At 35.3% G+C, this 12,759-nt stretch overlaps 1 protein-coding gene across 1 annotated transcript in view; it reads right to left on the bottom strand.

Annotated features, from left to right (window-relative positions):
- LOC106469432 (alpha-actinin-like) overlaps nucleotides 1-12,759 on the bottom strand; it is a gene marked incomplete at its 5' end in the record, with an annotated part of 80,226 nt that overhangs the window by 36,494 nt on the left and 30,973 nt on the right. The window contains one exon of the mRNA XM_022397948.1: nucleotides 11,491-11,620. Coding sequence (XP_022253656.1) covers nucleotides 11,491-11,620 — 130 coding nt within the window. The remainder of the gene's footprint in view (nucleotides 1-11,490; nucleotides 11,621-12,759) is intronic.

The following is a 12,759-nucleotide window of genomic DNA, read 5'->3' as shown; positions in this document are numbered from 1 at the left end:
CAAACTCTCGCTACATTACCATAGTAAATTATATTAACCAGGTCATTACAAAGAACCTGAAGATTTAATTAGAATCTTAAACCAAGTAGAAGATACACTTTCTAAACCCAACAATGAACTTATATTTACTTATGATTCATTCATCCGAAAAGTAAGCGTGAACGTAAATGATGGAACCTTTATAACACTCGATACTGTACTATCAGTTATATTTGTATTTGATAATAATCACACGATAAAAAAGCCCATTACAGCTCCATATACTGTTAACATGTATGGTGGATTTTGTTCACTTTATTTTTACTTAGATATTGTGGAACCTAGTATTGTTGGTGATGCATATGTATCACTGATATGAATCATTCAAGTTAAAGGTCAAGATGAAGACATTATTACTGAAACATTTACAAATCTTTAATACAGACCTGTTTCTAAGCAACATATTCAGAGTAAAGAGACCGATATAAGGAACGACATTGGTCGACCTATCTCATTTGAACAAGGAAACGTAATCATAATGCTCCATCGTCGGCAATCATGAGAGTTCCTATACGATCAAGAATCAACTGTCAATGATGCATATGACGATTACCAAGTGGGAAACGGTTTACCTTATTATGCAGGTAGTCAATGGCAATGGGAACATGGATTGGGAAACGGTTTACCTTATTATGCAGGTAGTCAATGGCAATGGGAACATGGATTGGGAGATGTTTTGAGTAACTTGTTTTGTTCGGCTTTACCATTTCTGAAAAAAGGAGCATTAGCTTTAGGAAAACAAGCTGTTCAGTCAGACATAAATTTAGCATCAGATGTCATACAAGGAAACCCTTTAGCTAATCTAGCTCGAGATATTCTATGTAATAAAAAAAAGAAACAGAAAGGTCCCATGTTCAGAATAGCTAAAACTAAGAGACGAAGAACATCGTCTCCAGACTTTTTTTGACAAGTAATCATGACTCTTCTACCACGTGAAAAGTCCTGTCAGTGTACAAAGTCTGAGTTAGACTTGTTTTCACTCCCTCCTACACAAACCATGATGAAGGGCAGTGGACTGAATCTGCTATCTTTAGTGACTGACAGAGGACCCATCTAATTCTTTATATCGGGATTAGAAGATGAATATTTAGAACTGGCACAATCATATCTTCATATAAAGGCAAATATTGTCAAACCAGATGGGAACAACATAAAAAAGGATGAAGATACCTCTGCACCTGTTACTTCATTCTCTATTTTCTCAAGTGGATGTACACCTGAATGACAAACTGATTTCTTCATCTCACAACCTTTATGTATATAAGGCCTACATAGAAACCTTACTAAGTTATAATTGTGAAGCTATGATAAGTCATTTGACATTGTCCGTGTGGATAAAAGACATAGCAGATAATTTTGACGATCTCAATTTTAACGATGGTGAGGATGATGAAATCAAAGACCGACCCATAGATACACGTGATAGCCAAACAGTCGATATGATTGGCCGTCTACATTGTGATATCTTTTTAAAGAACAAGTTCATGCTGGTGTTGTAATTTTACAACTCTGACTCATAGGAAGTAAAGATTCGTTTCGTATTATGTCAAACGATGAATTGAGTGTCAAAATTGTACTAAAACACATTTCTATCTATGCTAGAAAAGTCAAGTTAAGCTCATCAGTCGTTCTGTCACATGCTAAAGCATTTCAGAAGGAACAGCTAAATATAATTTGAAATATATAGTGTGCAAAGCGTTTCAATTCCCGAGAGAAACTTACAAGCATCTATCAATAATGCGTATTTAGGTCAAGGACCTACACGTCTTTTTATAGGATGTGTTGATAATGATGCGTTTATTGGATCATGGAAGAAAAATCCGTTAAGTTTCAAACATTACAGTATAAGTTTCGTAACAATCATCGTGGATGTAAAACAGATTCCTGCTCGACATTTACAACCAAATTTTGATGTTGAGCTGTATGCACGAAGCATATATTTATTAGCGAATACAGCATTCCAAAATTTTATAATGAAACTTGCAGGAAAAAAAATTTCGATTTAGGATATAATCTGAACGTCTAAATATTTCTAGTGTTTCGTGAAAATTAAGTTCTTATTGCTATTTTAGTCCATTGGGCTCTAGTTATATGTTCAAAATCTAAACTAGATTTCGAATTGAAGACAATTAAAACTGTTTTACTAAAAAGTAGGTATCCAGAAAATGTCATCAATCAAATTACTTCAAAGAAAAGTGCGAGCTAATCAACTAATCAAAACTTGGTCCTAACAAATGTCATGTTTACCTAAAACTACCATGGATTGGTAATATTTCAACAAAATTTGAAAAACAATTGATAACGGCCATTACTAAATGTTTTCCTGCAGTGAACCTCTACTGTGCTTATTCCACACTTAAGCTGTTGCCTGCAACACACAAATATGCGATACCTACAACACAGAAAAGTATGGTTATTTATGAATTCTCGTGCCACTGCGACTATTGGTACGTAGGTCGCACTTCACAAAGACTGCAGGATAGAATTAAACAACGTGTACCCACATCCATAAGAAGTAAAGTGTGAAAGTAAAGAATTTACCATGTCGCTCCTGTAAAACAAAAGTTCTACCACCAAAATGTGAATCAGCGATTGGCCAGCATTTACCAGTGAACCCGATTTATGCTGACAAATACACCGATAGCAGGTTTAAAATTATTGCAAATGGTCTGTCAACCTTTCATCTCTATATTTTAGAAGCCACCTTTATTAAAACACATAAACCTGTCCTTTGCTGCCAAAAAGAATTCCTATACAATCTACACATCCTCCAGTAGGTCTGTGACATTTCCTGATTGGCTAAAGAACATGCCAATCAGTGATTGCCTTACTGGCCTACGTTGATCTGACTCATTTTATAAGCTGTGCTATTTCCTATAAATCATTTTCCAGATGGTTCTGCTATGATTAGTGTTTGGCAGAAAGCTTCAGCATATATTTCCTTTGCAACATCTCAACCAACAACAATTGGTCCAGTTATCAACACTATTTTCAAGTTTTGAACAACTCGACTTTCAAGATCTACATATCTACTTGTGCTGATGTTTCCGTTTATCAACTTTATATTTTAAAATCTGTGCAAGAATTCAGCTAACAGATGTTTCCGCATATAAAAGCTATCTTCAAGTTTTCCACAACAAAAAAACTTTTCAAGCATTATTATTGTTGGATATACAAGACTGTTCAGTTTAAGAGTTATTATTTAGTGACCTAATACCTAACTGATTATTTAGTTTTCATAACAAGTTTTGTTAGATAACTCTGTATGAGTCGTACATTGTATATGTAGTTTAATTGTTGTACTAGGCTTCTGTAATATTGTTGACATCATTTTACTTGAAGCTTCTAAGTTTTTTTTTTGCCATGTTTAATACTGTTGTTTCTTGGGGGCTAGATATTTCTAAATTTTTCTGTTGTGTGATATAAATACATGCAGATACAGAGGGGAAGTAAGTTAGTGAAAGTGAAATAAAAAGTGAAGTTAGCCTGCGTGTGAGTTTAGCTATAATGGGCAATTTCTAAAGTGAGTCTGACAGTTTGTATTGTAACAACAGAGATAAAGAATAATAATCTGTCTTGTCAAAGAGTGTTCTAAATTAATTGAACCCACTTGTGTGGACTTTGATGAAAAGGAGACAATTATTTAAAACTCTAGATACAACTGTGGTGACCAACAGTTATAGTGGTGATTTTGAAGTGCATTTCACAGCTTGTACTGTAACAACAGAGATAGAGAAGAAGAATTTGTCTTGTCAATTGGGTTCTAAAGTAACTGAACCAGACTGTGTGGACTTTTGACGAAAAAGAGAATTATTTAAAGCTATAGATTGAACTGTGATAAACAACAGTGTAATGAATTTTTGTACATACATTTGACTTGTTTGAATATATACATTATTTTAAAACAGGTGGATTGTGTGCTGTCCATTTATTGTACAACTTTATTGTCAAAAAGTTACAGACACCCGCTGTAAAAAATCTTGGCCCTATAAAAACTTGACAATTATTGTATAGGTTTATTAGTTATGTAAAAAAAATCTCGGACCTATAAAAACTTGACAATTATTGTATATGTTTGTTAGTTATGTTTAGACAAAACAGCTATAAGGTTTCCATTTATTGTACAACTTTATTGTCAAAAAGTTACAGACACCTACTGTAAAAAAAATCTCGGACCTATAAAAACTTGACAATTATTGTATATGTTTATTAGTTATGTTTAGACAAAACAGCTATAAGGTTTCCATTTATTGTACAACTTTATTGTCAAAAAGTTACAGACACCCACTGTAAAAAATCTCGACCTTATAAAAACTTGACAATCATTGTATAGGTTTGTTAGATGTTTAGACAAAACAGCTATAAGGTTTCATGGAACAAATTCTTTTAATGAATTTCAATGCTCATTAGAAGCTAGAAGTACATTTCACTCATATAGTAATTTTCACATTTACAATATAATACTGAAATATTAAAATAAAGTACACAAAAATGTAGTTCAAAAATGCAATAAAAATTAATGTGTGCAAAGTTACCTTATGCTTCTAGTACACAGTATCCCACTGCTTTCAGTCAATACAGAAAACAAAAAACTTACAGCAAGAACTCACAACTCTGAAAAATTTGACATTATCAATTTCTTTAATCACCATTCACTGAATGTAACTTAGAAACATTTCCATAAACATAGCAGTTAAATAGTTTTTCTTCCTAATGATTTTGATGTCTTTTGAATATGGTCATTAATTAGGGACTTTGCTTTCTTATATTACTTCCACATGTAAAATATCAGCAAAACAGGTAGAAAAAAATGTGTTTGAAAAACTACAAGAATACAAGGTTAAATTATGATGCAAATATGCTGCAAAAAGGTTTACACATATTTTTTGAAAATAAATTGTAGCATTTTAAAGTTAACACTTCCCTAATATGAAAATGTATTTCCAATATATACTCACCTCTGCATACAGAAATAATATTTCCTTTACATTTGCATGCCTTGAGCTAACTCCTGCCTAAATTCACATGTTTAATGTGAGCTGCGCTGGTGCGTGATGACATCATTGTGCAAAAATAGCCCTCCATCAAAATAAGGGTGACACAACCTCCATACACAATATCTCCCCCTATGCATTTGCACTCGTGATAATTTGATTTTTAGATAAGGCAAGAAAAAAAGATGCATCAGAAGTGGGGAGGTGAATATCTAATGAAAATACATTTTCAGATTAGGAAAATGTTAAATTCCAAGATCATTCACCTATGTATACAGAAATGCTAGAATCCCACATTAAAGTGGTGAAGGGGCCAGTGCATAATTTTACATAGATGAGCTCCCTTTACAAAATGCTCGAAGGGAAAGCCCAATAGCAGGAGCTCTACACAGGCACACCCATGGGAGACCGCTTCTCAAGCGGGTATACTCTCTGCTTGAGATGAATGTCAGGGAAAGGTGAAAGAGTCTGAAGTGTGTAGAGTGGTTAGATCTGGATCAGACTGAATGGTGTGTGCTCACCTTGACTCTACTGGACAGATCCTGGCTGCAGGAGGAGGGCACAGTTGTGTCAGGGGTGACCCATAATTTACTGATAGTGTCCCCACCAACATACTTTTCATCATATTGAACTAAGCCTAACTGAGACTCCCCATGGTCCACAGCTCAAGAGACAAGGAATTGGTAAGTGGCCAAGTTCTCCATGCTCCACTTGAAAATGAAAAGGTAGAAAAATTTATGTTGGAAAGGCCTGGATCCCCATCAGACCACCAGCCAGAACGTTCTTTAACTGAACTGAATGGATGACTGCAAAGCCCTATTTGTAAAAGCAAGCAAGCATGAGCCAAAGAAGTCAGCAGTCACTTCTCTGGTGCAGGCTTTTTCTATGATAGTCCATGGAATTGGTACAGTCTGGATCATACAATTGAGTACATTTGTATAAAACAATGATTACCCATCTTGAAATGGGCAATGGTAAAGCCAGGGTGGATAAGTTTAAAAACTTTCCATTACCCCTGGCCCAATGCAGATTTTAGGAAATAAGCATACCTTGGGAGGCAACACCAGCCACAGGAGGAAGAGAAAAGGAGTAAGAAAGCATACTTACCCATCTCAAAGATGATGGGTTAATTCAAGAATATGGACTAGGGGAAATTGAAATCTTGTGGGAGATGAAACAGCCAGGTGATTAAGATAATTAGCGATGAATGTGTGGGGAGTCATACACATGCCTACTTGGAGGATCTTGTCCAAGGGCCAGTAAAGATGAGAAGCAAGAGAGTGAGACAAGTGACAAATCTGATGCGAAGAAATGTGAAGTAGTCTGCTAGCATCCATACCCAGAGAAGAAAATACCAACTGGAGGTGTTGATGGACCCATCCAGTAAGGTTGAAAGTAGAGAAGTCCCAGGCTAGGAATAGACAATGGTAGGGGTCCCGAAAAGGAGAAGTCCATGATAAGTAACACCAAACAGCCCAAACAAGATATAGGAACCGATCTGGATCTGAATGATCATAGAGGCGAGAGAGAGATAGGAGAGGAAGTACAGTTACTTTCTTGAGTGGCAGAAGTCTTAGGAAGGAAAGACCAGTCTGGGTAGATGAGAGTATAAGTGGTGGAAAAGGGTGCAAGAAGCATCAATAACACAGACATCCAAATGATGGTGACCACAATTGAGAAAAAGGAGGAAATACGTTTGAGAGAAAAGTGGTACACTGAGTAAGAAGCCAATGGCTCAAATGGGCCACATGTGAGAGCATGCAAACCAACATTAAGGTCCCAGCCCGGCATGGGAGTTAAGTAAAGAAGGAAGGAGCAGAATAGAGTGGAGAAGACATGGGATAAAATATCGTGTGGTATTGGGAAAGGCAAAATGAAGTCAAGTAAAGAAGGCAAAAAGGTGGTTCACAATAGGATGGCCAGGAGGAAAGAAGTGGAAGATCGACCAATGATGAAAGCCTTGCCACTGTCTTTGGCAGACAGAGTGAAAGGACAATAGGAATGGAACAAGAAGAAAGCTACACAATTTGAGAATCCAGACTGACATATCCCGCGATGAAAAAGGGATGTATGAAATTGAAGCAATAGAGAAGGGACATTAGGTAGAGGAAAGAGGTTCTGGATGCTGAGCAAAGAAAACTAAAGCTGAGCTAACCAAAGAGGCACCAGCAGAAGGATGTGACAAGGAGAGTTGGTAATCAAGGCAAGGACCTGAGGGAGGAGGATAGGCATATAGAAAACGTTGAGACCAGGTCTGGCTGACAGCAGCAAAAAAGGATGAGAAACAGGGGACCAGAAAAGAGGAAGCTTTGAGTTGAAAGGGGTGGCAAAGGTGTCCATCAGAGGCATGCTCAACTGAGAGAAATCCCAATGAAAGACCTGGGTGTGGAGGGATCACTCCCTGGGTAGAATGTGGTACAGCCAAAAAAAGGCATTTTACAACAAGGCTCATAGCCCCTGGCACATGACAAGCGACAAGACAGGTTTGATCAGAATGAGTACAGAAGAGGAGGTCCAATGCCTGCAAGCAAATAGCCTTGGAACAAGTGATCGATCAAAAGAGGTAGGAAATTGGAATATGCCCAAGAAACAGTGAGAAGTTTGAGCAAAATAATGTGGAGTGAACTTTTGTCAATCGCTTGACAAAATGTTGTCATTCAGAGATATGACCCAACCAAAGAGAGAATCACTGGTGCAGAGATGGAGATCTGGATTGGAGGTGTTGGTAAAGGAATGCCAGATGTAGTATTGGCATGGTCTAACTAAAAAGATAATTCTCGAACAGCAGGGAAGGTAGAATCACAATTGAAAAAAACAGATCCCAAGAAGAAATCCATTGGTCTTGCAAGGTCCGATGGAGGAGGTGCATGTGTGCATGCCCCAAAGGAATGGGGACTACAGGGAAGCCAGAATCCCCAAAAGTGAAAGAACCTGTCACAATGAATGAGAAGAAGGCTGAACCTGGTTGAGACAAGAGTTGAAGAAAACATTCAGATGTACCAAATATTGTGTGGTCATGAGAAAAAGCTTGAATATATGAATATATAAGAGTAAATATTATTTTTCTGACAGAGATGAAACCAATGATCGGAGATCACTGATTACAGGATCTAGATTAATTCCAAAAGGTTGATCAGTGATTGGATTAGTGATCTAATAAGCTTCTTTTATTTCTCTATCAGCTTTAGTTTTGAATCCTGTTTCAATACTGATGAGAGTAACATTGTTAATGGAATGACAGGGTTGGTTAAAGTGTTGACCAACAGTGAGATCTTTTTTGGTGTTAACAGAAGATTTATGGTTGTTGAAATGTTCTCTAAGAGTTGTTTGTGTATGTCCTACATGCTGGTGATTGCATTTTTTACACTGTATAAGGTAAATGGTGTTTTGTGTTCCACAAGTGAATTCTTGTCAGAAAATGAGTCAGTAGTTTTTATGAACTTGCAGGTTTGACAATGAGCCTTATTTCATGGTTGACAACAATTTTTTGGCAGGATGTAATTCAATTTTGTGTGAAGAATATCTTTTGGAGTTCTGGTTTTTCAGAAGAAGACAACAGGAACTTCAGGAAATATCTGTTTTAGGCAATTATTCAGTTGTAGAAGATGAAAATGTTTTTTTCAGAATTCATGAAATGTTTCTGAGTTTAAAGTGATAGGTAATAATAAGAGGAAATCTATTTCAAACTTTAGAATGTTTTTCCACTGAGTGTTGTTAGCCTTTTCAATCTGTCTGTCGATTTCGGTATTTTTATGTCCTCTTTGTAACATCGTTTGTTTTAAATCCTTGATGTATTTTCTGTAGTCTGTTTCATCTGAGCATATTTTCTTTATTCTAAGAACTTGACTGTAGGTAATCTTCCATTTTGTGTGAGTGTGGTGACAACTGTTATAGTGAAGGTATTGTGGTTTGTTTGTAGGTTTTTTGTACAAGACGGTGTGTAAAGTTCAATCCTTTAAAAAGACAGCGATGTCAAGAAAGTTAATTTGGGTAGGCGAGTAATCAAAGGTAAACTTGATTGTTTTGTGAATGGAGTTTCTATATGAGATAAATTCTTTAAGTGATTCAAGACCTGCTGTCCAAATGAAAAATGTGTCGTCTTTGTAACATTTCCATATATCAGGTTTTACAGGGCTAGTTTAAAAAGACAGTTGGTTTTCAATATGACCCATAAAAATGTTGGCATAATTGGGAGCCATTTTGGTACCCACTGTAGTACCATTAACCTTAGGTAATGTTCGTTATTGAATTCGAAGTCGTTCAGAGTCAAAACCAGGCTGACAAGATCAGTTACTGTTTGAGATTCTGATGGGTTAGAAAGGTTTAATGCAGACTTTAGAGTTTCTAGTCCTTCATCATGTGAAATATTAGTGTAGAGGGAAGAAACATCCATTGTGCAAAGAAGACTGTCAGGTGGCAACTGTCTGTTAGTATTAATATCTTCTATGATATTAAGAAAGTGAGTAGTATCCTTTATGGAATACATTTTATGTGTTGGCAAAAGTGAACAGCTTTTTAGTAGCCATGTTTAAGTTAGAAATTACGAGTTGGCCAGGATTGCTTGGTTTGTGTATTTTTGGTAAGAGATAAAATCTACCAGGAAAAGTTTGTCTGGGTATCAAACACTTATAGGTCTCTTTGTTTATTTTATTGTTTTGGAGAAGTTATTTAACTTTATCAGCAATGGTCTTAATAAACTGAGTTGTAGGATCATGTGTCTTTAGTTGCCAGTTAGATTCTGTGATATAGTAATCTTTGTTAAGAATAACAATAGCCCCCACCCTCGTCTGCTGGCTTTATTATGATATTGTTGTTCTATTTAATATTGTTTAGAGCAGTTCTTTCACTTTGATTAATATTATTATTATGACATTGCTTGGAAGATTTGAAGGTCTGTATTATGTCATTTTCTACTGCCTTAATATAACTCTTTAAACGTGATTCTCTGTTTGGTGGAGGTGTCCATAAAGACTTTTCTTTGAAGTTCAGTAGGGTGGAGTTTGTTGTGAAACAAGTTATGAAGTCTTAGTTTTCTAGATAATTCATGCAAGTCAGAAAAAAGTTCAGGCTCATTAACATAGCTCTTACTTGGGCAGAAGTCAAGACCTTTACTAAGGAGACCGAGTTCTGCTCCTGAGAGAGTTATATCTGAAAGATTAACAATGTTGGAGATATGTGGGGAGTGTTCATTGTTACCTGTTCGAATTTTGAGGTCACTGTCATTTTTCAACAGATTTGTTACTTTGAGAAGGCTTTAGCATATTAGAGGATGAAGTGTTTTTTTAAGCTATTCATTGTGAGATAAGGGGATGTTTATATTTTCTGGTAGATTGCTTCGTGCTTTGGTAGTTTCTTTAAGATAATAAAGAGGATTCGAAAGAATGCTGACAGAATGTTTTTTTTGAATTGGTGTTATTGGTATGAAGCTGAGTTTTGTTATTCTTTTTAAGAAAGAATGTATTGATTCTCTTTGTAAATTTTTGTAGTTCTTCCTTTTCTTCCAGCAAAGAATTGAACAGGTGATAATAGTGGGAAATTTCTTTATCTAGAATATTCACAGAAGGTTTCAGTGATATGTCAGAGGAAAGAGAACAGAATTGGAAGACTCGATTTCAATGGATGAATGGTAGAAACGTCTGGAGGACAGAGCAATCTGGATGTGTAGAAAGGTGTCCAAGATGTTGACCTTGGCCATCCACAGACTGGGTGAAAAAGACCACCAGAGAGATAAGAAGTTCTCCAACTGGAATGATATGTCGATCCCCAAATGCTAGTCTCTGGGTCTTCTTAAGGACCACAAAGAGATGAGAGGACAAACCTGAAGAAGGGCATACACCCTCTCGATGGCATGTTCAGCAAAAAGATCCGATACTGCAGCCTTGAGACATTGAAGACAGACAGAATCAGAGGGAAGAGAAATATTCTAAAGTGTCATGTTATTCACTTTTGAGCACTATTTCGACTACTTTGTTTTTTATACAACTCTTACAAATCAATTTGAAATTATTCTTAAATAATCTCTTATTCTTAAACTATTATTAATCTCACATATACAGTTGACAGGTTTTGTAAGAGATCTGAATTAAGAACAGTATTAAGTTTTGAAAGATTAGTTATTGTTTGTTTGTAATTAAGCACAAAGCTACACAATGGGCTATCTGTGCTCTGCCCACCATTGGTATCAAAACCCGGTTTCTAGCGCTGTAAGTCCGCAGACACACCGCTGTGCTACTGGGGGGCAAAAGATTAGTTAAAATGTAAGTACAGATAGAACATGTTTTAACTACCACAATATGAACTATTATTTTTACAGCCATATTGAGACACTAGAGCTATAAGATTGATAAAACAAAAAAGGAAGAAACTTGTTAGTCTTATATTCAGAAAATCTATACACAAACCAAATTACATCATACCACAAGAAGCAAGGTGTTTAATAATTTTATCCACTACTTACTTTCACTTCATTCAGTCGACAATTTCTAAAATCTTCACTTTCTAGCATTTCTTCTTTTCCCTCTGTCCAGTCTTCATGATTATCAGCCTTGTGTTTGAATTTCTGTGCAAGATGATCTAAGCGCTCTAATCTAAAATTTAAGCAAAAAATACTACGTTTATAAGAAATATATTCTAGTAATTTCAATTTATAAAACGGCATCTGTAAAAGATTATCTTAAAATATTTTTATAATCTGAACTCCATTTCAGAAATTAGTGTTGATATGGATTGAACCTATCCATACCAGAAGGGTGATACTGATAATTCTCGAGTTTTTCCTTCTCACAGTGACGATACTTAACCCGTTACCTGCCGTAGTCATTTTGTCTTATCATGAGGGCAAAATCACATTTGTGAATTGCAAAAATTATAGAAAATTTATCTTTTATTTTTGTAAATAGTAGCATAACATACAATTATTTGTACAAAATTATTTTATTTAATGAAGTTTAAAGAGAAATTTAATAAAAAAATCCAAAAATATGTTTGAGACTATAAATAAGCGTCCTCTAAGAAGAAAATTTTTTACAAAATTAAAAAAATTTTTTCCTTTCACTTCAGAACTGGTTCTGCCATCTATCATTGGTATCTAAACCTTTTTCTAGTCTGTTTTCTTTATAAAACAGCATCTGGGCATGTTAAACCACAGTTGTAAAACTTTTAGCCAATCCTAGTTAAAGGTGTCAATTTCAGTACCATATTATTCCACGTTTGACAAATCATAGGATGATAAGCAAAGCACATGACGAAACGTTGTTCTCTGGATTTTACAATGTGAATGTGGGTGGTGCTTATTATTGTAACTGTCGTTTTATGTAGAGGTTGTATTTAGTATTGGTCAATAGTACTTTTTATAAGCCTTAGAAACTTACTTCTGGAAAAACTGCATGGTATGTATGTGACTTTTATTATTTTTCTATAGTAGCTTAAGTCATGCTGTATAGTATGTATATTTATATTAATCATTATATTGAAAAATCAGCTCAAAATAGATATATTTTTTTAGGAAAGAAGTTGATCCACGGTTGTTAGGGTTAAAAGTTATCGAGTGGCAAGTACAAGGTTTTTACATGAATTAGGCCTAGCACTCTGAACTGAAAGAGTTTGTGATTTTTTATATTCTTTTGCATTTAAATTAGTAGTTTTAAGTTCAATAATTTAGGGTAATTTTATATTTAGTTCATAACAATAATAATATGATTCAGTATTTAGAAAGATAAACTTGTGT

The sequence above is a fragment of the Limulus polyphemus genome, unplaced genomic scaffold (assembly GCF_000517525.1).
Source record: "Limulus polyphemus unplaced genomic scaffold, Limulus_polyphemus-2.1.2 Scaffold3482, whole genome shotgun sequence".
In the NCBI taxonomy this organism is placed as follows: domain Eukaryota; kingdom Metazoa; phylum Arthropoda; class Merostomata; order Xiphosura; family Limulidae; genus Limulus; species Limulus polyphemus.
The sequence above is the reverse complement of the archived record's forward strand: the minus strand, read 5'-3'. Positions and strand labels throughout refer to the sequence as shown.